The sequence below is a fragment of the Mesoplodon mirus genome (genome assembly GCF_964341445.2).
Source record: "Mesoplodon mirus genome assembly, chromosome: 3".
NCBI lineage: Eukaryota > Metazoa > Chordata > Mammalia > Artiodactyla > Ziphiidae > Mesoplodon > Mesoplodon mirus.
This window is the reverse complement of record NC_138978.1, coordinates 162,486,381-162,514,070: the sequence shown is the minus strand read 5'-3', so window position 1 is coordinate 162,514,070 and position 27,690 is coordinate 162,486,381. Positions and strand designations below refer to the sequence as shown.

General features: G+C 37.8%; 1 protein-coding gene across 3 annotated transcripts in view; it reads left to right on the top strand.

Annotated features, from left to right (window-relative positions):
• Window positions 1–27,353, top strand: part of CEP350 (centrosomal protein 350) — a 143,416-nt gene extending 116,063 nt beyond the window's left edge. For all 3 annotated transcript variants that reach the window (XM_082612726.1, XM_082612727.1, XM_082612725.1), the window contains exons 33-38: window positions 1,390–1,472; window positions 2,471–4,473; window positions 5,336–5,740; window positions 5,841–5,987; window positions 15,687–15,809; window positions 23,464–27,353. In XM_082612726.1, coding sequence (XP_082468852.1) covers window positions 1,390–1,472; window positions 2,471–4,473; window positions 5,336–5,740; window positions 5,841–5,987; window positions 15,687–15,809; window positions 23,464–23,628 — 2,926 coding nt within the window. In that variant the 3' untranslated portion in view covers window positions 23,629–27,353. The remainder of the gene's footprint in view (window positions 1–1,389; window positions 1,473–2,470; window positions 4,474–5,335; window positions 5,741–5,840; window positions 5,988–15,686; window positions 15,810–23,463) is intronic.
• The last annotated feature ends 337 nt before the right edge of the window (window positions 27,354–27,690 follow it).

The following is a 27,690-nucleotide window of genomic DNA, read 5'->3' as shown; positions in this document are numbered from 1 at the left end:
ATAAGTTTTATTTTAATTTCTACAATCCATTGAATGGTTTTATAGTTTTATTAACCAGAGAATGGTAGAATCAGATTTCTGTTTAGAGAAATCTTTCTGACTACAATATGAAGGAAAGATAGAAAGGGGTAAGTTTAGAAGCAGGGATAATGGTAGTCTAAGCCAGCCCTCAGATAATCCACTGTAATAAGAATAGAGAATAGGAGATAGATTTTAGGAATTTTTAAGAAGTATACTTAACAAATTTAAGTGCTAGATAGGGAAGCAGGGAAAAGCTGGATGACTCCCGTGTTTCTCTTAAATAGTAGTTTGTTGGGTCAAAGTTCCACTAACCTAAATGGAAAATCAGGTTTTCTTCAGTGGGAGTCTTATGATTTTGGTTTTAAAATGTTAATTTTGAGGTACCTGTAGTTCATCTAAGTGGAATTATCCAGGAAAGATGTTAGCTTTTTAATTTGGGGTGATCAGCATATAGATGGTGGTTGAAGCTATAAATATAACAACATTTGGGTGAAAAAGGTATGCAAATTCAGAGAGAATAAAAGGGAGCCAAGTACTAAATATGATAAAATAGCAACATTTAAGGGGGTTATAAAGAAGTAGGAGTAGAAGCCAAATATTATGACCTGGCAAATAAAAAGAAAGCAAGAAAATGAAGATGGTGAATGTCAACTTAAAGCATGAAAGAGGACAGTAGCACCAGGTGGAGGAATAAAGAATCGAGGGGGAAAAGTCTGCTCAGTATTCTGTAACAACCTAAATGGGAAAAGAATTTTAAAAAGAATAGATATATGTATAACTGAATCACTTTGCTGTATACCTGAAACTAACACAACATTGTAAGTCAACTACAGTCCAATATAAAATAAAAAATTTTAAAAACAAGGGAAAAAAAAGATCAGGGGGGTGGGATTTTTTTGAGGCTTGAGGCATACATATAAGCTGAGGGGAAAAAAATCACCAGATTGAAGGACTAAAGATTGTAGGAAAAAGAATGGACAATTGAGGAGTACCAATGAGGCTGTGGAAATGTATGGGATTTGGGACAGAAAGAAGTTTGAACAAGTGTGAGAGATACACCTTTTTCTTCCTTGCAGACAGGAGGAAAGGCAGTTGGGATGGCTGTGAATATAGATAAATTTGTAGGTAAAAAGGTTGAAGATAAGAAGGGTCATGCTGATGGCCTCTGTTTCTCTCATTAAAAGAGGCAAGATCATCTACTGAGTGTGATGAAGGCCACAAATAGACTTGGTGGAAGTGGCAAAGGTTGGAGTACTTCCTGCGAAGAAGAAAAAAGAAGCAGTTGTCTAAGAATTGACTGCTTTTTGTTACCAGTTATTACAGTATCAGCAATACATTTATTTCTGTTTATTAATTTTTCTACTTTAGATCTGAAACAGCAAAGAATTGGAAATCACTGACAGAGTCAGAACGTTCCAGAGGATCCCTGGAGTCTATTGCTGAACATGTTGGTATGTAACTAGAAAAAATAATCACATAGTATCTACATAGACTAAAGATTATACAAGTGCCTACAAAATTCCACCTCTACAGCTTTTTGGTTAAAAAGTGAATTTCTTAAAGATAATAGATTATTTAATATTTTAAGTTACTTTTATATTTCAAAGTGATTTGTTGGTTATGCCTAAGTTATGTCAGTCAGTCTTTATTGTCACAATAACTGACGAAAACTGAGGCATAAAGACATTAATCCAAAATGGCTGTGAGTGTATCATCAGTATCTAAATTCTCCCTTAATCAGATTTTGTATCTGATTATATATATTTTCAGCCTATGCTGTTTCTCAGTGTAAGTAGTTACATACATTTTTTTTCAATTTAATCCAAAGAAAGATAAGAACTATTGAAAATAAAGTGTAATTCAATGAGGAAATAAAACTGAGACATGAAAAAGCCTACCTAGTAACAATGACAAAACAGAGATTTGAATTTAAAACTTTTAATTCTTGGTTTGTTAGTTCATCAAATCTTATTTTCTTCTTATTTTGCAGTTTTAGCTCTTAAAGTGCTATATTTGCAGAAACAATTGATTTTTTTTCCTTTTTTTACATTCAAGAGGTTAGTTGAAGTCCCTGCATTTGTGCTTCCTTCATTGCTTTCGTTTTCGAAGAATATATGTAATATCCATCATACAATTCTGTTTTTCCATGATTTGAGGATTAACATTTCCATAAACTTTGATCCATTTTTCTTTACTTTGTAAGTTAACAACACTTAAAAAATTATACCAAACTTTAAATTTTCAGTCATTTTTTAAATGTTCTGTTTATTGTTGGTACAGTATATTCTCTTAAAGGAAAAACTTACCTTATACAGTAACCTGTAAAACAGGTCCTATTTATTGACCAGAGCTTCTTCTCACCAATATTTAGCTTTTATTTAAACTTTGGTTCCAGAAATTGAAATTTGTGATTAGATAATTTTGATGTAATCTTTTTTTCCCCTTTAAGATGCTGCATTGGCAGGTTCTGAGAGATCAGTGTCAGAAAGGTCTTTATCTGCATATGCAAAGAGAATGATTGAATTGGACAGTCGAACAGAAGAGCACTTTCAGACTTCTTCTCCAATTCTCAGATCATCAAGGAGAACCAGAGCAGAATCTGGAGATTCTCTAGAAAATGTCCCTTCATTACCTCTTCTCAAAGAATTAACTGCCTCTAATAGAATTCTTGATGTGTCAGATGCCAAGGTTGAAGAAGAATCTAGTCAAAAATCAGAAATACACAAAGTAGAATATGCAAAATTGGAGGAGAGTGCAATTGAAGATACCTATTCTAAACAATCTAGGAAGCCTGATGTCTTCCTGAAACTAGACCTGGAACAGGGAGATTCATCTGAAATTCTTTCAAGGAAAGATCTTTCTTTAGATTCTATAAATGTTCAGAAAGACTTAGTTAGGTTAGCCATTGAAAATCTTCATAAAAAAGAGTCAAAAGAGAGACAGTCAGATCAAGATATGGGTCATAGTGCAAACATCCAATCAGAAAAAGACACTCACATACAAAAGAATATAAAGGGCAGAGACTCATCTTGGTCAGAACATCTTTTGGCACATAAAGAGATATCATACTCTGAAGATTTTGAAGTATCTTCTTTCAAGAAAGACATTTCAGCTGAATTGTACAAAGATGACTTTGAGGTGACATCTTTGTTGTCACTCAGGAAAGACTCTCAGTCTTGCAGAGAGAAGTCGCAGGCAACAAGGATCTCTAGAAGTAGAGCCACTAGCTTTGGTAGTGATGATGAAATCAGTGAGTGCCTCAGTGAGAAAAGCCTTTCTATTCATAGCAATGTCCATTCTGAAAGGCTGTTAGAACTCAAGTCCCCCACTGAGCTTATGAAAAGTAAGGAGTGCAGTGATGTAGAGCATGAACAGATACTTACTGAATCCCCTTCCTTAGCTTCAGCTTCTCTTGCAGATGAGTTACTTGATTTCCACATCGGTGATAGGGTGTTGATTGGCAATGTTCAGCCAGGAACTCTTCGATTCAAAGGTGTGACTAGTTTTGCTAAAGGATTTTGGGCTGGAGTGGAGTTGGATAAACCTGAAGGAAATAACAGTGGAACATATGATGGCATTGTATACTTTGTGTGCAAAGAGAAGCATGGGATTTTTGCTCCTCCTCAAAAAATATCTCACATTTCAGAAAACTTTGATGACTATGTAGACATAAATGAAGATGAAGACTCTTATTCAGATGAACAATATCAATACTATAATCAAGAACAAAAAGATACAGAGGGTCCCAAGTTTGACAGAGAAAAGGAAGCAATTGAGTGTTTTTATAAGGAATCTCAACCTAGTATGCATGACACAGAAGCCTCAGTTGATAGAAGCCTTAAAATAGAAACAGACAATATACAGGACATTTCTGGAGTACTTGAAGCCCATATTCACCAGCAGGATTCAGTGGATTCACTGATTTCTTCAAAGGAAAACAAAGACCTTGTTTCTGGTGCCACAGAAAAGGTTTCCACTGCTGTAGAAGATGATACTTTAAATAATACCTTTTCTGAAGAATTAAGGGAGCAACAGCAGTTTACCGAAAAGGAAGAGAACCTATATCCCGAAGTTTCAGAAAAGCTTTCTACCCCACTTCTGGACCTTTTAGCAAGAGAAAAGAACCAATTGGAAGCCCAGCTGAGGTCATCACCAAGTGAGGAAAAAAAGTCAAAGGAACAACTAGAAACAGTCAGCTTACTGACAGACCATTTACTAAAAGTCTTTGTGAAGGACACAGTCAATCAACTACAACAAATCAAAAAAGCTAGGAATGAGAAAATCCAGCTTAGCAATCAAGAGCTGCTTGTTGATGATCAAAAGAAAGTACCACCCCAAGGCCTATCCCAGAATCTTGAGGAACAGTCACCAAGTGTTCCAGGTTGCTTCTTAAGGTCTGAATTGGAAGATGAGAAAGAAGAGATTTCCTCACCAGATATGTGTCCTAGACCTGTAAGTATTTTGTCTAGAAAAAATGTCAATTAACCTTGCCTTTATAGTACATTTTAATTCTGTAGCTCCTGATAGGTTTTTTGGTGATGTGTTGTTTGTTAAATAAAGATCACTTCACTAGTTTGTAAAGGCCATGTAGCTGTTTTTCTGTCTGAAGTATAATTGTCCTCTATTATGTTATGAGTGGTCACTGTAGAGTTGTCACAAACACTGGCAGGTTTATGCTGGGTTGAAACCCCTGTATACTGTCCACAGATTAGATTCCCTTCTGGATTCACTGAATAAATTTATTCCGTGGAGATCTCCATTGGTTCTCAACCCAGTTCTTTTTTGGCTATGAAATTATTTGTTCACGTATCTACTCAGTCATAGTTGCCTTGCAGAAATTACCAGTTGTGATGTTGATTCTGGTAAAACTGAAATGTATCCATTATGACATATTCTCAGACCATCAACTTATTTAGGTTGCCCATGGACAATTGAACAGCAGTAATGATTTTGAGTAACTTGAGCTAGATAATCACCAAAGGTGAGAATTTTATATCTCATTTCCGTATCTCAGAAGCAGAACAGTTCTTCAGAAACAGAATAATGATGAAACAGAAAGGAAAAACTGATTAATAAACATTTTATTAAACTCAGTTGTAAGGCTTATGTGAGCAGAATTACAGGAAACAGGATAGTTTTTTCTTAAATTGTTCATTAGTAGCCACCATATTGTTTCTGTCTTGCTTATTTATAGAGAAACAGTAAATATACAAATAATATATTTGCTTTGTCTTAAAAAAAAAAACAACCCAAACTTGTTAAGTGATCTGAGGTTACTAAATGGTGCTCTGTTTGAATGGTTCCATTTCTGTAGGAGAGTCCAGTATTTGGTGCCAGTGGGCAGGAAGAGCTTGCTAAGAGACTTGCTGAACTTGAGATTAGCCGGGAGTTCCTGAGCGTGTTAGATGATCAAGACTGGTTTGATGAAGACTTCGGTTTGAGCTCTTCTCACAAGATACAAAAGAATAAGGCAGAAGAAACAATTGTACCTCTAATGGCAGAACCTAAGGGAGCTCCACAAAAGCCATGTGAAACATTATTGGCAGTCCCACATACTGCAGAGGAAGTAGAAATTCTTGTACATAATGCAGCAGAAGAACTTTGGAACTGGAAAGAATTAGGTCATGATCTTCACAGCATCAGTATTCCTACAAAACTGCTTGGCTGTGCCAGTAAGGGTCTAGATATAGAAAGCACTAGTAAAAGGGTGTACAAACAGGTATGTAACATGGAAGGATAATTCTAATTTTTAAACTTCGTTCTGTTGTCTGAAATTTGGATTCTTAACCATTTTAATTTGTTTATTTTTCTCTATCAAGGCGGTTTTTGATTTAACAAAAGAGATTTTTGAGGAAATATTTGCCGAGGATCCCAACTTGAATCAACCTGTCTGGATGAAGCCATGTAGAATCAACTCTAGTTATTTCCGACGAGTGAAAAATCCAAATAACCTTGATGAAATCAAGGTAAACTGCAAACTGTAGAGTATCTCCTTTTTTGATTTGCTGTTCATTTGTACAGATCTGTAAATGTCATAAAAGCAAATACTATTATTATTATCTTCGATATTATTCACCATTCTGTCCTCAAGGCCTGTCCCATAGTAGGTATTCAGTAAATATTTGTTGATTCATTCAGTCCATGAGCAGTAGAGGGATGACGGTGAGAGGGAATCCCAAATCCTCAATTTTTTGCAGAACAAATATATATATATATTATAATATTTAAGAAAAAAAATCAAATATTCAGGGAGATAAATTATTGCAATTCATATGAGTTTTAGGTGAGTTTTTAATGACTTAGAGATATAATATTCTAAAAGTACATGAAAACATGTCATATATCAAACATGCCAACCCTAGACACGTAGATGTTAACTTTCCATCTTTGATTTTGGAGGTTTCAAATTGGTTATGTAGTTTTGAAATATGTGGGAGAGTAATGTGATATACAAAAAGTATTGCTTGTTGTCTAAGAAGCCCCTGAAAAGATTAAGTGCCCTGAAGCTACAAGGACTCTCAACAAACCAACTTTAAAATCACATTGGTGGAGAGAGGGGGAAGATGGTGGAAGAGTAAGACGCGGAGATCACCTTCCTCCCCACAGATACATCAGAGATACATCTACACATGGAACAACTCCTACAGAACACCTACTGAACGCTGGCAGAAGACCTCAGACCTCCCAAAAGTCAAGAAACTCCCACGTACCTGGGTAGGGCAAAAGAAAAAAGAATAAACAGAGACAAAAGAGTAGGGTTAGGACCTGCACCAGTGGGAGGGAGCTGTGAAGGAGGAAAGGTTTCCACACACTAGAAGCCCCTTCGTGGGCGGAGACTGCGGGTGGCGGAGGGGGGAAGCTTCGGAACCGCGGAGGAGAGTGCAGCCACAGGGGTGCGGAGGACAAAGCGGAGAGATTCCCACACAGAGGATCGATGCCAACCAGCACTAACCAGCCTGAGAGGCTTGTCTGCTCACCCACCGGGGCGGGCCGGGCTGGGAGCTGAGGCTTGGGCTTTGGTCAGAGCGCAGGGAGAGGACTGGCAGTGTGAACACAGCCTGAAAGGGTTAGTGCACCACGGCTAGCCAGGAGGGAGTCCGTGAAAAAGTCTGGACCTGCCAAAGAGGCAAGAGACTTTTTCTTCCCTCTTTGTTTCCTGGTGCGCGAGGAGAGGGGATTAAGAGCGCTGCTTAAAGGAGCTCCAGAGATGGGCGTGAGCCATGGCTAACAGCGCAGACCCCAGAGACGGGCATGAGACGCTAAGGCTGCTGCTGCTGCCACCAAGAAGCCTGTGTGCGAGCATAGGTCACTCTCCATACCTCCCTTCTGGGGAGCCTGTGCAGCCCGCCACTGCCAGGGCCCCGGGATCCAGGGACAACTTCCCCGGGAGAACGCACAGCGTGCCTCAGGCTGGTGCAACATCACGTTGGCCTCTGCCGCCGCAGGCTCGCCCCGCACTCCGTACCCCTCCCTCCCCCCGGGCTGAGTGAGCCAGAGCCCTCGAATCAGCGGCTCCTTTAACCCCGTCCTGTCTGAGCGAAGAACAGATGCCCTCCGGTGACCTACACGCAGAGGCGGGGCCAAATCCAAAGCTGAACCCCGGGAGCTGTGCGAACAAAGAGAAAGGGAAATCTCTCCCAGCAGCCTCTGGAGCAGCGGATTAAATCTCCACAATCAACTTGATGTACCCTGCATCTGTGGAATACCTGAATAGACAACGAATCATCCCAAATTAAGGAGGTGGACTTTGAGAGCAAGATTTATTTTTTTTCCCCCTTTTCCTCTTTTTGTGAGTGTGTGTGTATGCTTCTGTGTGAGATTTTGTCTGTATAGCTTTGCTTTCACCATTTGTCCTAGGGTTCTATCCGTCCTTTTTTTTCCCTTTAAAAAATTTTTTTTTTCTTAATAATTATTTTTTTATTTTAATAACTTTATTTTACCTTACTTTATTTTCTTTTATCCTCTTCCTCCCTTCCTCCCTTTCTCTCCTTCTCTCTTTCTCTTTCTCTCTTTCTCCCTCTCTCACTCTCTCTCTCTTCTCTCTTTTTCTCTTTCTCTCTTTCTTCCTTTCTTTCTTTCCTTCCTTCCTTTCTTTCTTTCTTTTCTCTTTTTCTCCCTTTTATTCTGAGCCGTGTGGATGAAGGGCTCTTGGTGCTGCAGCCAGGAGTCAGTGCTGTGCCTCTGAAGTGGGAGAGCCAACTTCAGGACACTGGACCACAAGAGACCTCCCAGCTCCACATAATATCAAACGGCAAAAATCTCCCAGAGATCTCCATCTCAACACCAACACCCAGCTTCACTCAACGACCAGCAAACTACAGTGCTGGACACCCTATGCCAAACAACTAGCAAGACAGGAACACAACCCCACCCATTAGCAGAGCAACTGCCTAAAATCATAATAAGGCCACAGACACCCCAAAGCACACCACCAGACGTGGACCTGGCCACCAGAAAGACAAGATCCAGCCTCATCCACCAGAACACAGGCACTAGTCCTCTCCACCAGGAAGCCTACACAACCCCCTGAACCAACCTTAGCCACTGGGGACAGACAACAAAAACAACGGGAACTATGAACCTGCAGCCTGCAAAAAGGAGACCCCAAACACAGTAAGATAAGCAAAATGAGAAGGCAGAAAAACACACAGCAGATGAAGGAGCAAGATAAAAACCCACCAGACCTAACAAATGAAGAGGAAATAGGCAGTCTACCTGAAAAAGAATTCAGAATAATGATAGTAAAGATGATCCAAAATCTTGGAAATAGAATAGAGAAAATGCAAGAAACATTTAACAAGGACCTAGAAGAACTAAAGATGAAACAGGCAACGATGAACAACACAATAAATGAAATTAAAAATACTCTAGATGGGATCAATAGCACAATAACTGAGGCAGAAGAACAGATAAGTGACCTGCAAGATGAAATAGTGGAAACAACTACTGCAGAGCAGAATAAAGAAAAAAGAATGAAAAGAACTGAGGACAGTCTCAGAGACCTCAGGGACAACATTAAACGCACCAACATTCGAATTATAGGGGTTCCAGAAGAAGAAGAGAAAAAGAAAGGGACTGAGAAAATATTTGAAGAGATTATAGTTGAAAACTTCCCTAATATGGGAAAGGAAATAGTTAATCAAGTCCAGGAAGCACAGAGAGTCCCATACAGAATAAATCCAAGGAGAAACACGCCAAGACACATATTAATCAAACTGTCAAAAATTAAATACAGGGGCTTCCCTGGTGGCGCAGTGGTTGAGAGTCCGCCTGCTGATGCAGGGGACACGGGTTCGTGACCCGATCCAGGAAGATTCCACATGCCGCGGAGCGGCTGGGCCCGTGAGCCATGGCCACTGAGCCTGCGTGTTCGGAGCCTGTGCTCCGCAACGGGAGAGGCCACGACAGTGAGAGGCCTGCGTACCGCAAAAAAAAAAAAAAAAAAATTAAATACAAAGAAAACATATTAAAAGCAGCAAGGGAAAAACAACAAATAACACACAAAGGAATCCCCATAAGGTTAACAGCTGATCTTTCAGCAGAAACCCTGCAAGCCAGAAGGGACTGGCAGGACATATTTAAAGTGATGAAGGAGAAAAACCTACAACCAAGATTACCCAGCAAGGATCTCATTCAGATTTGATGGAGAAATTAAAACCTTTACAGACAAGCAAAAGCTGAAAGATTTCAGCACCACGAAACCAGCTCTACAACAAATGCTAAAGGATCTTCTCTAGGCAAGAAACACAAGAGAAGGAAAAGGCCTATAATAAAAAGCCCAAAACAATTAAGAAAATGGGAATAGGAACATACATATCGATAATTACCTTAAATGTAAATGGATTAAATGCTCCCACCAAAAGACACAGACTGGCTGAATGGATACAAAAACAAGACCCATATATATGCTGTCTACAAGAGACCCACTTCAGACCTAGGGACACATACAAACTGAAAGTGAGGGGATGGAAAAAGATATTCCATGCAAATGGAAACCAAAAGAAAGCTGGAATAGCAATTCTCATAGCAGACAAAATAGACTTTAAAATAAAGACTATTAGAAGAGACAAAGACACTACATAATGATCAAGGGATCGATCCAAGAAGAAGCTATAACAATTGTAAATATTTATGCACCTAACATAGGAGCACCTCAATACATAAGGCAAATACTAACAGCCATAAAAGGGGAAATCCACAGTAACACATTCATAGTAGGGGACTTTGACACCCCACTTTCACCAATGGACAGATCATCTAAAATGAAAATAAATAAGGAAACACAAGCTTTAAATGATACATTAAACAAGATGGACTTACTTGATATTTATAGGACATTCCATCCAAAAACAACAGAATACACATTTTTCTCAAGTGCTCCTGGAACATTGTCCAGGTTAGATCATATCTTGGGTCACAAATCAAGCCTTGGTAAATTTAAGAAAATTGAAATTGTATCAAGTATCTTTTCCAACCACAGTGCTAAGAGACTAGATATCAATTACAGGAAAAGATCTGTAAAAAATACAAACACATGGAGGCTAAACAATACACTACTTAACAACGAAGTGATCACTGAAGAAATCAAAGAGGAAATCAAAAAATACCTAGAAACAAATGATAATGGAGACACGACGACCCAAAACCTATGGGATGCAGCAAAAGCAGTTCTAAGAGGGAAGTTTATAGCAATACAATCCCACCTTAAGAAACAGGAGGGCTTCCCTGGTGGCGCGGTGGTTGAGAGTCTGCCTGCTGATGCAGGGGACACGGGTTTGTACCCCGGTCCAGGAGGATCACACATGCTGCGGAGTGGCTGGGCCCGTGAGCCATGGCCACTGAGCCTGCGCGTCTGGAGCCTGTGCTCCGCAACAGGAGAGGCCACAGCAGTGAGAGGCCTGTGTACCGCAAAAAAAAAAAAAAAAGGAACAGGAAACATCTCGAATAAACAACCTAACCTTGCACCTAAGGCAATTAGAGAAAGAAGAACAAAAAAACCCCCAAATTTAGCAGAAGGAAAGAAATCATAAAGATCAGATCAGAAATAAATGAAAAAGAAATGAAGGAAATGATAGCAAAGATCAATAAAACTAAAAACTGTTTCTTTGAGAAGATAAACAAAATTGATAAACCATTAGCCAGACCCATTAAGAAAAAAAGGGAGAAGACTCAAATCAATAGAATTAGAAATGAAAAAGGAGAAGTAACAACTGACACTGCAGAAATACAAAAGATCATGAGAGATTACTACAAGCAACTCTATGCCAATAAAATGGACAACCTGGAAGAAATGGACAAATTCTTAGAAATGCAGAACCTGCCAAGACTGAATCAGGAAGAAATAGAAAATACGAACAGACCCTTCACAAGCACTGAAATTGAAACTGTGATTAAAAATCTTCCAACAAACAAAAGCCCAGGACCAGATGGCTTCACAGGCGAATTCTATCAAACATTTAGAGAAGAGCTAACACCTACCCTTCTCAAACTCTTCCAAAATATAACAGAGGGAGGAACACTCCCAAACTCATTCTATGAGGCCACCATCACCCTGATACCAAAACCAGACAAGGATGTCACAAAGAAAGAAAACTACAGGCCAATATCACTGATGAACATAGATGCAAAAATCCTCAACAAAGTACTAGCAAACAGAATCCAACAGCACATTAAAAGGATCATACACCATGATCAAGTGGGGTTTATTCCAAGAATGCAAGGATTCTTCAGTATACGCAAATCAATCAATGTGATACACCATATTAACAAATTGAAGGAAAAAAACCATATGGTCATCTCAGTAGATGCAGAGAAAGCTTTCGACAAAATTCAACACCCATTTATGATAAAAACCCTCCAGAAGGTAGGCATAGAGGGAACTTTCCTCAACGTAATAAAGGCCATATATGACAAACCCACAGCCAGCATCGTCCTCAATGGTGAAAAACTGAAAGCATTTCCACTAAGATCAGGAACAAGACAAGGTTGCCCACTCTCACCTCTCATTCAACATAGTTTTGGAAGTTTTAGCCACAGCAATCAGAGAAGAAAAGGAAATAAAAGGAATCCAAATCGGAAAAGAAGAAGTAAAGCTGTCACTGTTTGCAGATGACATGATACTATACATAGAGGATCCTAAAGATGCTACCAGAAAACTACTAGAGCTAATCAATGAATTTGGTAAAGTAGCAGGATACAAAATTAGTGCACAGAAATCTCTGGCATTCCTATAACTAATGATGAAAAATCTGAAAGTGAAGTTAAGAAAACACTCCCATTTACCACTGCAACAAAAAGAATAAAATAGCTAGGAATAAACCTACCTATGGAGACAAAAGACCTGTATACAGAAAATTATAAGACACTGATGAAAGAAATTAAGGGTGATACAAATAGATGGAGAGATATACCATATCCTTGGATAAACTATCAAACTCGTAGAGGAAAACATAGGCAGAACACTCTGTGACATAAATCACAGCAAGATCCTTTTGACCCACCTCCTAGAGAAATGGAAATACAAAACAAAAATAAACAAATGGGACCTAATGAAACTTCAAAGCTTTTGCACAGCAAAGGAAACCATAAACAAGACCAAAAGACAACCCTCAGAATGGGAGAAAATATTTGCAAATGAAGCAACTGACAAAGGATTAATCTCCAAAATTTACAAGCAGCTCATGCAGCTCAATAACAAAAAAACAAACAACCCAGTCCAAAAATGGGCAGAAGACCTAAATAGACATTTCTCCAAAGAAGATATACAGACTGCCAACAAACACATGAAAGAATGCTCAATATCATTAATCATTAGAGAAATGCAAATCAAAACTACAATGAGATATCATCTCACACCAGTCAGATTGGCCATCATCAAAAAATCTAGAAACAATAAATGCTGGAGAGGGTGTGGAGAAAAGGGAACACTCTTGCACTGCTGGTGGGAATGTGAATTGGTACAGCCACTATGGAGAACAGTATGGAGGTTCCTTAAAAAAACTACAAATAGAACTACCATATGACCCAGCAATCCCACTACTGGGCATATACCCTGAGAAAACCATAATTCAAAAAGAGACAAGTACCAAAATGTTCATTGCAGCTCTATTTACAATAGCCCGGAGATGGAAACAACCTAAGTGTCCATCATCGGATGAATGGATAAAGAAGATGTGGCACATGTATACAATGGAATATTACTCAGCCATAAAAAGAAACAAAATTGAGCTATTTGTAATGAGGTGGATGGACCTAGAGTCTGTCATACAGAGTGAAGTAAGTCAGAAAGAGAAAGACAAATACCGTATGCTAACACATATATGTGGAATTTAAGAACAAAAAAATGTCATGAAGAACCTAGGGGTAAGACAGGAATAAAGACACAGACCTACTAGAGAATGGACTTGAGGATATGGGGAGGGGGAAGGGTAAGCTGTGACAAAGCGAGAGAGTGGCATGGACATATATACACTACCAAACGTAAAATAGATAGCTAGTGGGAAGCAGCCACATAGCACAGGGAGATCAGCTCGGTGCTTTGTGACCACCTAGAGGGGTGGTATAGGGAGGGTGGGAGGGAGACACAAGAGGGAAGAGATATTGGAACATATGTATGTGTATAACTGATTCACTTTGTTGTAACGCAGAAACTAACACACCATTGTAAAGCAATTATACTCCACTAAAGATGTAAAAAAAAAAGTCACACTGGTGGAAATCTCTCTGCCTATTCAGCTATTTTTAAAATATAGCAAAGGTTATATTTTCATTGCAGTGCCTCGCAAACTTTAATGTGCATCTGAGTCATCTGGGGATTTTGGTAAAATGCAGATTCCTTACTGAGTAGATCTGGAGTAGGACTGAAAATTCTGCATTTCTAACAAGCTTCCAAGTGATGCTGATGTTGCTGATCCTAGGATCATTTTGAGTAGCAAGACTCTAGAGTTATGATTCTCAAACTTATTTGATCATAAGAAGCTTTTTTTCCCCCCAGAGAATATATCTCCAATTACTTATCTTACTGATATATTTTCTTACATCATCCAGTAGTATATGTGGACTTTCAAAATACATTAAAGGAACATATACATTATTCTGGTATATAACGTGAGGGGAGGCATTGTCTAAGCAATTTAATCTTTTTTTTCTTGAGATATAATTGACATGTAACATTAGTTTCAGGATTCGATCTTTGTATATATTGTGAAAAGAGCATCACAGTAAATCTGGTTAACATCCATCACCACACATACGATAGTTACAGTTGTTTTTTTTTCTTGTGGTGGGAGCTTTTAAGATCTCCTCTGTTAGCAACTTTGAAATATATAATACGGTCTTAACTATAGAAAGCTTTTAGAAGTATTTTGTACTGACAGAATACCAGCAGACATTTATGAGATATAATGTATGCTTACATCGAGGGTAGGCAAACTAGAGCCCACAGGCCAAATCCAGCCCACCACATGTTTTTAAAAATAAAGTTGTATTGGACCATAGCCACACCTAGTTACTTATATATTGTCCATGGCTACTTTCCTACTACACCAACAGAGTTGAGTAGTTGCAACAGAGACCATATGGCCCACAAAGCCTGAAATAGTTACAGTCTGGTCCTTCACAGAAAAAGTTTGCTGACCCTTGCTTAGAGTAAAGTAAGCAGGAAAAAAAAAGTTTTCAAAGATTGACTTGATAGATTTTAAAAAAACAACTTTTAAAATGATTTTCAACTTTGAGGAATGGACCATCAGAACCACCTAAGGAGCTTTTTCAAAACACTGGTGCACTTCATTCCTTTCAGCCCTCAGCAGTTGATACATCCTTGAATGCATGTGTGTGTGTGTGTGTGTGTGTGTGTGTGTGTGTGTGTGTGTGTGTGTGTGTGTGTAGGTGGGGAGTGGTGTGGTTTGGAGGACATTGGTAGTTTGAGAATCTCAAATGATTCTAATTCATAAATGTGTTGTTTCCCCTATTAAGACTTTTTTTAACAGAAGAACCATAAAAAGTAATAACCCATTATTTTATTAATAACAAAGAACAAATACATTGAAATAAGACAAGGTACATAATATATACCAGCATTCATCAGAATGCATACATCATTATAACACACAATGATGCTGCCTTCCAATTTTAATATTGCTATAGCATTTTGTAAAGTTTCTTTTAGGGGTGATAGTTCAAATATTATTAGCAGTGAAATTACCATGCTTCTCATACTGAAGTGTTGATTAATAATTTTTTAATGTAACATATTCGAAACTTGGTGCTTCAAAATAAGCTATCCCAGCCAAAGCCTTGTACTTTGCTCATGTTTCAGGTTCAGAGATTTCTTTTATACTTTCTTTTGTAGTTTTGCCAGCTTGAAGTTAGCTAATGGTGGTTTTTGGGTAGAGGGGATTCTAAAGTGGTTTTTCTTTGCAGATTCATTAATGGGTTTTACTTTTTTTTTATGTTGTGTAGAAACAAAAATTCTTTAAGTGAATAAAGTCTGAGCATTTGGGAATGCTTTTCTCTTCAAATTGCTAAGTGGAATTGTAAGTGGAAGAAGTTTGTATGATTTTTTTATAAATACTGTATTCTTAACAAAAATCTGTTTACTGCATTATAAGCACTAAATCTCAAGAACTTTGTTGTTTGTGTTTCATTCATTTCACTTATTTTCACAGAACTTCATAGCAACCGAAGTACTCAAGCTGTTCAGTCTTAAAAAGGAGCCAAACCACAAAACAGATTGGCAGAAAATGATGAAATTTGGAAGAAAGAAAAGAGACCGAGTGGATCATATCCTGGTCAGTGTATAAAACTGAACTATTTTTATTTTGACCATCTTTTCCAAAATCAGAATGTAGTTAGATTTTAAAAGGAAAGGGAATATAATTGATCTTAAGTCTATGACAGTAAATTCTTAAAGCCCTCGTTTGCTGCATTTCTTTCTGCCCCTCAGTTTTGGAAATTGCTTTCTTTTAAATTCAGTAGATGAATATTTAACTTAACAGTATTTTTGTGGGTGTGGAGAACTTGAGAAATAAAAAGTTGAGTGGAAGCAAACTTAAGGTTCTGAATTGAAGAGACCAGTGTAGACTAGGGCCAGACTACCTGAGTTTAAATCCCTGTTCTGGCACTTTACTTGGTGTGTAATCTTGGACAGATTAACCTCTTTGTGCCGCATTTTCCTATCTGCAAAATGAAGATGGTATAATAGTACCTACCTGGGGCTTCCCTGGTGGCGCAGTGGTTGAGAGTCCGCCTGCTGATGCAGGGGACGCGGGTTCGTGCCCCGGTCCGGGAAGATCCCACATGCTGCGAAGCGGCTAGGCCCGTGAGCCGTGGCCGCTGAGCCTGCATGTCCGGAGCCTGTTCTCCGCAACGGGAGAGGCCACAACAGTGAGAGGCCCGTGTACCACAAAAAAAAAAAAAAAAATAGTACCTACCTGATAAAATTATTAAGAGAATTAAATGAGTATTTATATATGTGTATAGAACAGTGCCCTGCACATAACTCAATAAATATTAGCTGTTATTTCATCATCATTATTATCCAGAACTTAATCTGAATAGGATTTATTCCAATTTGCAATATATTTTCTAGCATTAGAAAAATGCCTGTCAAACAACAACACCAAAAAAAAGAAAAAAGGAAGGGGGAAAAAAGGTCTTTTATTCTTTCTTCCCTAAAAGAATGTCAAGATGTTAAGTAGTAGCAGACCTTAGGAAATTCAGATGTTAATTGATTCAGGTTTATTTCCAGATATTTTCTCTCTGGACTTTATATCTTATCTATATTTATATTCATATCATGAAAAAAACTGCAATGCTTAAATTTATCAGTTTTCCCCAAGTATGTATCTTTCTAGTGCTTCATTTACTCAGTAATAACTTTACTAGATAAACATTTGTTAAACATTCTTTCTCATGTCTTATTTGATCCTCACAATAATTGTATGAGGTAGGATGGACTAATGTTACTCTGTTTTACAAATGAGGAAGTTTAGATTCAAAGATATTAAGTGACTTGCCCAGCAAGTAAGAGCCAGGACTTTAACCAATTAGTTCTTCATAGATCTTGGCCTCTCAAGGTGGACTTGCTCTCATATTTCTACAATAGCTTAGAGTTTGAGTTATTATTAATTACCAAGATGTTACTTCTTCCACTTTTTAAGGAATTAAAGAAAAAAGCACATCAAGAGACATTCATTTACCCTACTATCAGTTGAATTGATCATAATCCCTATAAATCATCTCTGTGCATGCATTTAGTCAAGAATTGTGCTAATTAAGGACTGATGTTACAATAGTAAGCAAAATAGACATAGACCCTGCCTTCATGGATTTACAGTTTGCTGGCAGAAGCTAGCCATTAATATATAATATATACAAGTGTGTAATTATAAATTAAATGATAAAAATAGAAGAATAGGGAGCTGTTGTAAAAGCATATGGAGGAAACTGATCTGATGAGGATGGTCAGGAAAGGCTTCCCTGAGGAAGTGACAGCTGAGCTGAGATCTTAAAGATGAATAAGCATTAACTGAGTTCCGTGATAGAGAGAAGAGCAATTCAGGGAGAGGAGACTACACGTGCAAAGACTTGAAATGGGAAGGAGCATGGAAATGAAATGTCATTGTGGCTGGAGTGAGTTGAAATACCTGGGCCTATGTAACTTTTTTCATGAGTTCACTCTTCTTAATGTTTAGTGAAATGATATTGTTAGCAACTTGAGTTAATTATTAACAAGAAATGCTAAATAAACTGGTCACCCTTCCTACTATTAGATTTAGCCACCTCTGGCATTTGGATATTCTAATGCTTGTACATTTTAGAGAGATTGAGATTTAAAACAACAATTTTCATGACACATAAAACAAAAATTTTGCCACTAATACAAAAGAAAAGGGTCTCAAAAATAGAAATTTCAAATGCGTTTTAAAAATCATTTATTTTAAAATAATCATTCTCATTTTAGAAAATTTAAAATACTGATTAGTCAAAAGAAAATAATCATGACAACCTTATCACCTAGATGACTCTTAATTATTTTGATATATATAGACTTAGAGTTTCTTTTTATACTGAGAATTTTTTTTTAATCATTTGGGATCATAGTCTCTTTTGTATTCTGATTGTTTTTGCTTAATTAAACGTGGATATTTTTCCTTGTTTTTAAATGTTCCTTTATTTTATATCATTTTTAATAAATTTATTCCATTTTATTTTTTGTGGAAATATAGCAGTCATTGTAGAATTATGTAACAAAACAGACAAAACTCAAGGAGCTTTTGCTCTAGTTAAGGAGACAGATAAGTAAGAAAAGTAGATACAGAGAGAGGGAATAAGGGAATACTGGGGTGATTTGACTTACATTTTAACAGGACCCCTCTGGCTGCTGCGTTGAGGATAGACTGAAGCAAAGGTGGGAGTAAGGAGGCCAGGAGTATATTGTCATAATCCAGGCAAGTGATAGTAGTGGCTAAGACCAGTTTGGTGGTATTGGAGATGGTGAGAACAGTTTTCAAAATAGAACAACAGAACTGCTGATAAATCGAATGTGGAATATAAGAGAGAGAGGTATTAAGAATAACCCCATCGGGTTGGTGTGAGTCGCTGAGGAAGGGAATTGCCTTTTGCTGATTTGAGGAAGACTGAGAGAAGCAGGTTTGGAAGGAACATCAAGAGTTCTGTTTTGAATGTATTAAATTTGAAATGTCTAATAAACATCCAAATGGAGATACTGAGTAGGCTATTAGATATATGAGCCTGGAGCTCAGGCAAGAGAGGTAGGCTGGAGATGTGAATTCGGGAGTGGTGAACATATAGATGGTAGTCAAAGCCATGAAGGAGAGTGTAGACCAATAGAGAGGAGGTCCAAGGACTGCTTCTTGACAAATTCCAATGTTTCGAGAGTTAAGAAGGTGAGGAGGAACCAACAGAGACTAAGGAGCAGCCGATGGGGTAGAACCAGGAGAGTGTGGGGTCCTGGAAGCCAGGTGAAAGTGTTTCAAGGAGGAAAAATGAATTACCTGTGTCAAGTGCTGCTCATTGGTCAAGTAAGATAACGACTGAGAATTTACCATTGGATTTAGCAATGTGGAGGTCTTTGTTGATCTTAACATCAATACAGGTAGTTTTTGTGGCATGGATAAGGTAAAAGCTTGATTTGAGTAGGTTTCAAGAGAGAATGAAAGACAAATTAAGGAGAGCAAAATTGGACACTTCAAACGAGTTTTTTTGTGAAGAGAAAAATGGAGGGAAATGGTAACAAGAGAAGGGCTCTTGTAGCTTGAAAGAGATATGCCGATAGGAAAAAATTGTGATGATGCAGAGAAGAAAGGAGAACTGCTGGAGCAGTGTTCCTGAATAGACACAGGTGGAATCCATGCAAGTGGAGGGGTTGGCCTCAAACTGAATATCAATTGCCCTTGTAAAACAATTCTAACATGATAACCTATTATATTTAATATTTCATAATAAACAGTTGCTTTTTCCAGATTAAGAAATGTATAATTTAGCTGTTGTTGCTTGGACTAGCAAAGTCCCTAATCAGTCTGTGTGTCTTTAGGCATTATTTGAGGTGAGTAAAATACAAAGAATGTATTTTTTAGGTGTTAAAGGCCTCTGTTGGCCAAAAAAGAAGAGAAATCTTTTGGCTCTAGTTCTCCTTTACTATCCCCTTACCACTTCACAAAGATATTGATTAATTTACATGTTAAGTTGGCTAAGAATATGGGCTATTTTTAGCGATGTATTCTCAAAGTATATATGATGTGGAATGAGTAAAAGTAATTAGACCAACCTTTGTATATCCTTTTTATACAGTAGCCTTGGGAAATCTCCCTACTGTAGGTAGAATTGCATTTAAAATGACAAGTCCTGCAGTGAAACTACCTAGCTAATGATTGAATCTCCTTTACAGATTAAGATCTGATAAGGTACTCAACAGCTCCTGAGTTTTTACTTACTGTTGATAAGTTCTTTCTCATATTAAGCCTAAATTGGTTTTCACGTAATGAATTATAATTTGCTTTTACAGCTTTAAGGCTTTACACGACAATTTTAATTCTTCCTACATGCCTTTGAAGCGGCTGTAATGTTTCATCAGTCTTTTTCTCCCTATTAAACATTGACATTCTCTCCTGTTGTCTGATAGCATTTTTTTGAGCCCCTTTCAACCTCATCAGCTTTAGCTCTTTGTCAGTGTCCCTCCTTAAATACACTGCTCAGAATTGACAATATACAGGCACACCTCATTTTATTGCACTTTGCTTTATTGTGCTTCCTAGCTACTGCAGGGTTTTTTTTGTTTGTTTGTTTTAACAAATTGAAGGTTTGTAGCACTCCTGCATTGTCAGATAACAGTTAGATTTTTTAACAATAAAGTGTTTTTTAACTAAGGTATGTACATTGATTTTTACACATAATGCTGTTGCACACTTAATAGGCTACAGTATTGTGTAAACATAACTCTCACATGCACTGAGAAACCAAAAAATTTGTGTGACTAGCTTTATTGCGATATTCGCTTTATTGCACTGGTCTGGAAGTGAACCCACAATATCTCTGAGGTATGCCTGTAATATCTTGTGTTATTGCTTAATTAGTACAGTCACATAACCTTCTTTTTTCTAGATACTATCCTTTGATGAATGCAGTTTATAATCACGTTCGTTTTATTTTTAGCTATACCATTCTCATGGGACTCACAAAAGCTTAGAAAAATTCTAAGACCCAAATCTCAACCTGTGCTTTTGTGGTTATTTTTTTGATCCAAGTACAGGACCTTATTTTATTCCTTCTTTTTGTTAAATTTGGCCCATCATTCCAAGCTTATCAACATATTTTTAGGTTCTTTCTTTTAACATAGCTATTGTGTTTCCCAGCTTTCACGTCAGCTCTAAAATTGAGGTACCTGCCTTCATCTAGGTCATTGCTAAAAATGATGAACTCAGCAGAGCCAAAGACAGCCATAAAACACTCACTAAAAAACGATATGCCAGATATTTATTTAACACCTTCTATTTGCACTGTCCTGGCCACTGGGAAATTATAAATAAAAAGAAATCCCACAGCCTAGCGGGAAAACAGATGCACAGAATACAAAATTCTGTGGGATAATTACTACGATGGAATATGAACAAGATAGATTGGGAACACAGAGGAAAAAGCTCTTGAGTCTTCCAGGCAGAAACTTCCTTCCAGGTTGATAGTTGTCTTGTCCTTCAGTCCAAAAAAGTGCACATCCACCTAACTGACCTGTCTCTATTTCACCATCTTGTTCACAGGGGTATGGTGAAAGGACATATGCTTGCTGAAATCATTCTATTTACCACTTTTCTCTTTTCTACCAGCCTAATACCCTGTCCAAAAAAAAAAAAAAAAGTTAGACTGACTTTTTAATTTAATTATTTATATATAATACATATTAATTTACATACATACACACATACATATTAAGGAGCAGCAGCAAGGGAAGTGTGTGATTGAATAGAATAGATTCCCAAAACCAGAAGAAAATGGAGGCATATTTGCAGGTTGTGAGATCTCTCAGTTGCCACGGTTGAGGTTGCAAACTGGGCTTTGTGCTTTCTGATGGCCAAAGAAAAAAGGAAAACACGATGTTCTTACTGGCTGGGAGGGAAATAATTCCTGTTCTTACAGAGGAGCAAAGCTTTTGCTATACTGATGAGGCACAGTGCGGACTCATCACAGCTTCACTGAGAGATATAATGGATAATGTCCTGAGCATATGTTCCTGCTGTAAGGGCAAAAATGATTACATTAGGACAGTGTTTCCTAAATTTTATTATTGCATAGGAAATTGTTCAAGGAACAAATTTAATAATAAGGCTGAGAGAACTTAGAAAAAGGAAAGCTGTGCAACTTTGTTTGAACAGATAAACAAATTCATGGGAGATAAGAGATCTTTTATAGGGGACACACTTATTATTAGCTTTTCCAGAATGTGATTCTCCCTCAGCACCAGGTTGAGAAGTGTTGCATTAGGCTGTTGCCTATGGTATCGTTCATAAGAGAAGAACACCAGTTCCTTTGTATCTTAATAATATTTCTTATATAGCCACACAATTTGATTCTTTGACCAGATACATACAGGAAGCTCTGAATTAATCAAGTTCCTCTACTGGTGGACTTCTGTTTAGAATAGACTGATATACATTGTGAAACTCCCAGAGGGAGATTTCTAAAACTTATTTGACCATATCACCCTTTTTGGTGGTATTTCTGTCCAGGGAGCATGCATTAGGGAACAAAGAAAGGGATATTTTATATAGGCTTCAAGCAGCCTCACCAAGGAGAAAGAATGCGGCAGCCGCCTTGCCACATACCTGTCAACCCTACCAAGGGTGCATGTCTGGCAGCACTGCTCTCCCACACTCCAGAATGGTGTGGCCTCTCATCCAAGAGTCTTCTCGGTTCCTCGTGCCAGAAATCAGAGCACAGGTTCCCCTCTTCACTTCGCTGCCTTTTTCAAGAGGAACTTGTGATAAGTGCAAGTTAGGAGCTTGTTGTCACATGGCTTTTTGCCAAGTTAGACTTTTGGTTAGAGGCCATCGACACAGCAATTAACTTTGCCGAATTTGTGACTAAAGCAGGGTTTACAATCTACTTTCTCCACCTGGTCTCCCATCTCACTCACAATATCATTACATACAATAAGTCTAACATGTTTCTCTTATAAGTAGTTTTTAAAAATTTATTGTAAACAAGCAAAACAGCTTGGGCAGTTCATTCTAATTTGATTCCTTTGGTTTACCTTAGGAATCCCCAAATCTGAAAATGCAAAAAGAGCATTTTATATAAAGTATAATATAACAGTGACTTTTAAAATAAACTTAAGCAATAGTACATTTAAAGAATACTCCAATACCAAAAAAAATGGGGGGTGGGGGGGAATTCCCTGGCAGTCCAGTGGTTAGGATTTGGCCCTTTCACTGCTGAGGCCTGGGTTCAGTCCCTGGCCAAGGAACTAAGATCCCACAAGCTGTGCAGTGTGGCCAAAAAAACTAAAAACTCCAACGAATATGAAATTTTACTCATTTATATACATACTCCAGAATCATATCTACTATTGTCTTTGGATGTATGCATTTTATAATTGTAAATCCATATGTCTGAACATTTGCATTATTCTACGTATTCTTCTGTGTTGACAGAGACAACATACTTGTAATCCTTAATATCTATAAAATACTGGAATATTGTCAAGGTTGACAGATTTGAAGCCAGTTTTTATTCGACAGTTGAGTTTTTTCAAACTTCTTGCAGCTTTGAAAGGGCTATTGATATCATCATATAAATTAACTTTTTTTCTCTGACTTATTTCCTTGGGTTGTAGTCCGACACATGGGGTTGCAAAGTTAGTGAATATCATTGATTCCTAGCTTTTGTGTGACAGTGATTATTCTAACCTTTCTGTTTTCTAAATTCTAGGTACAGGAGCTCCACGAGGAGGAGGCACAGTGGGTAAACTATGATGAGGATGAGTTGTGTGTGAAGATGCAGCTAGCTGATGGGATCTTTGAGACCTTGATCAGAGATACTGTTGATGTTCTGAATCAGATCAGTGAAAAACAGGGGAGAATGCTACTTGTGTGACATCTTGCAAATAAATCGAACACTGAGTGCTAATATGAGTCCTGGGCCTTTCTGCATCCTGATACACACCCCATCTCCATCATAGCAAGAGTGCTTCTGGACCTTGTACCTGTTCTTAAAGACTACTGGTTTGGAGTTCATGGGACAATGAGGTATATCTGGTAATACAGCCTTTGCCTTTAGAGACTGTCCACTGGAATACTTGGTTGTTTTCGGTGGGCAGGGTCTGATGTTGACACACAGTATAATCCTACACCTCTTGTTAGCATCCCTACTGGGCCTCAGATGAGGGCTGAAAACACCAGACTTACTTCTTAGCTTAGACTAGGGTATCACTTCCTTGAGTCTGAAGTCAAGCAAGAGAGGTATATAGATGTGCATCATACCATTTTTGAAATGTAATCTTGGTTTGTACCATGAAAGTCATAAATGGACATTATAGTCTCTAAACAGTATTAAACCCTGAATTACTTTCAGATAGGCAAGTTTAGTAATGTGTGCCTATTTCCCATTGTGGAGTTCATTTCATTTAGTTTTGAAGACCATTTTCTTCCATTATTGCAATTGAGCAGCACCAAGTGGACTCTCAAGTTAACAGACATCAGTGGTAGCCTTGCTTCCTGAGCACCATCTAAAGAATTTTAAACTTTTGCATTATTCTTAGTTTTTTCTCTGTGAGCATGAAAACAAAGAAGTGCCCCAACTGAAGACTGGGCTCACAGGACTGGTGCAGGGCTGGTTCTTCCACCCCTTGTCTACCCCTGCACTTTTCTTTCTTCTTCTGAACCTCTGCCAGCTGCTCCCAGAATCACAGATCCTCAGGACCATCTCAGGCATCGAGGCATGGCAGAAGTGGAAATAATTCATTTTGGCCTTCAAACTTTAAGCTCCCATATCTCCCCAAGAAGTCAGAGACGCTGTTACTTGAATGATTTAGGAAAAGAGTGTGTGCACCAAAGACAAAAAGATATTGTCTATTGTTTGTGTGCTTGTTTTACGCTATAGAACATTTTTTAATTTATTTTAAGATAAATTATTAAGTTGAAAATGTATGTCCCTATTCAGAAGTGAAAGATTCTTCTTGTAATAGTTAAACTTCTGTCTTGAAGCTTCTATGGTTCATAGTCTTTGCACAGGAAACTTACGGTTTTAACAAACCCATACACATATTGAAGAAGGCAGTTTAATTCAGTAAAAAGAAGATGAGCTCTTCTAAGATCACCTGCAGTAGCAGGAATGGGGTAAAATAATTTAAAGACACTGTAAAATTCAATTCTGCCTCTCTTGCAGCATTGCTTCTCACAACTATTACCTGTATCTGAAAAAAATATATAGACTCCAGCTGCTACGTTAGAGCATGTGTAATGCTCTCCTGGGACCTCAGTACCCTGCCTTCTTGACTGGTTTCTCTGAATCAGTCCTATCCTTCTTCAAGTAATCTAGAAGAATGTGGATAATCTTAGGCGTGAATGTAAATGCCTTAATATTGAAGGTCCTGATTAGAAGCATGATATAAGACATCCACTGGATTCATACTTACAAATATCCTGGAATGTTATAACTTCAAAATATGTTAGGAAAACCCCAAAGATGGTATAATCTTTAAGTGTGCATGTTCATTCATTTCTGCATCTTTCCTCCAAACTTGCCTTTGCGTCTCCAGTGTTTCACTATGCACACTTCCATTCCTCTTCGGTTCCATCTTGTCATTATGAGAAACTTATTGAAATAATCATTGGAATACTTGCATTTTGCACAATGACTGGTATGATAGCTCTTGACAAGTAAGGAAAGCACTGAAATGTTGTGATTGGGTCTCGGGAAATGCTCAGATTGATGTTGCCATCATTTCTTCTAGGCTTTTGATGTTGAGCTCTAGTCTTGTAGCCATAATGAGCAAATTGACTAAGAGAAGCTAGGGTTTCTTGGGGTTATTAACCAGTAGTGTGGAGATATTATTTTCATGTGGCCAAGGAAAAGCGAAGCCTTTTCTTTTCAGTTTGTGTTATTTGGAAGACGGAAAAACATCTTGTCTACATCCTTTGGCTGTTTGTAGGATTACATAGTCCTTATGATACTGAAACTTTACAGCTGCTGTACATTTTTTATAAATGAATATGAAATTAATATAATAGGAATATAGGTTGTTTTTCTACATACTCATTATTTGGACCTAAATAAATTTTTAATAATGTTTATCTTTACTCTTTATGACATTGTGATTCCAAAAAAGGAAAAAAATGATATAAGTCCATGGAATCAGCAACCTGGACTTAAAGTTCCCTGGTAAGAATGCTGCCAAGAGTGTGGCAGTAGCAGTCCTAACACACTCCAGCTGTCTTTACTGTCTTGAGAATCCTGGGTTCCAGATAAAAGAGGCAGGAATGGATCAGTCTTACTCTTTGCTAGAAATGATTATCCATAGTTTGGTAGCAGAAAACAAAGGAATCTATAATTAGCAGATTTCTTATTGCTTTAACTATTTGGGTATAATTGAAAAGGGGTTCATTGTTAACATTAGGAATGATAAACATGGATACCCAGCCACTCGTTCCATATTGGGATCTTTTTAATCAAGCTCTGCCTCTTAACCAAGAATCTAAATATTCCTTCTTTGTAATCTTTGTTCCTTCTCCCCACATTCCCATCCTCTTTCACTCTTTCTTCATAATTCCTCTAAGAAAAAGATCTTTGCATCAGCAGTAATATCTTTTAGAATAATAGCACTATCAGAATTTAGCAGTAAACCAACATATAGGCTTCAGATTTATTTCTGAGTCCAAAATAATTTGTGCTCTCCAGGGTACTTCACTCTGGGTTAAATAAGTACAGGGTATAGATTCCCTCTTCAGGTCTAAACAGGAATTTTTACTCTAGGGAAAAGTGGGAAGAACTCAAAAGTAGTTAATAAGGAAGGTAATTTGTTTTTCTTTTATGTAAAAGAAAGGAAAATTCCTTCTGTGACTACAGGTCTCTGAGAAATTACCTTTCAAAAGAGATTTCATCGCTCATAAGAGTGTTGTGGCCTATTGATAGAAACAATTTTGTTCACTTTCTTGTCTTGAAAAAAAGTGGCCTTAGCTTTTTGCAATACTTGAATAAAGTGTGTACTCGCACAGCGTTAGAGACTCATAACTTTTCTGCAAGAAGTTCAAACTTACATCTTCTTTTACTACCTTAAGAATACTAGTGAATAAAACATTAATTCAAAGAGCAAATGATAGAAACTACAATGATGTTTAATGCAAATTGTAGAAATTTACATGTTTACAAATCATCTTAAACTGGTTGTGCAGCAATTCAATAAACTATCTTTGTATTATAAAAATGTGAAGAAAAAATGTAAACTGATGTAAAGGAGGTACTGTCATTTTAATTAACCTATATTTAATAGCTTTTCCTTCAGAACTTTGCAAAGCCTTCTCGGTAAACACATTGCAAAGCATTCCCTGGGAGGCCCTGCCTCCCTGTGTGTACTGTATTGTGCAGACATGAAAAACAAACCCGTTTACTGTGTATGTGTAAATAGCCTGGTCATCAGGCCTTTTTCAGTCAATAGTCACATCCAGTGCAACTTTGCACAGAAGACTTAGGGTGTGGTTTGTAAGTATGATCTGTAAAATAGCTGGGATGAGTTCCCATGTACACCTGTGTAAATAGATTTGTTAACTGAGATGTACTTTAAGAAAAGATAAAATGTGTAAATAAACTGATTTGTAAATTAATTTCATGTCGGGTGTTCATTTTTTCACCTTTTGAGCCAAGTTTAGAAAGCTAGTCTCCATAACATTCACTTCTGATCTGTTACTGGGTGGCAGAGCACTTACGATCGAGCAAAAGCGTAAAGACGAGCTGCGCGCAGGACCCGTTCACATAAATGCCATCCCCACGTCCGTCTGAGCAGCCTGGGCTTTGACGTTCATAACTCACTCCTTCAACAGTCGTTGTGTCCACCTGCGTGTTCCGAGCACTGTGCCCAGTGCAGTGGAGAGAGCAGATGACAGACATGATCCCTGACCTTGGGGAGCTTAAAGTCTAATGAAAGAGAGTCATCAAAAAATA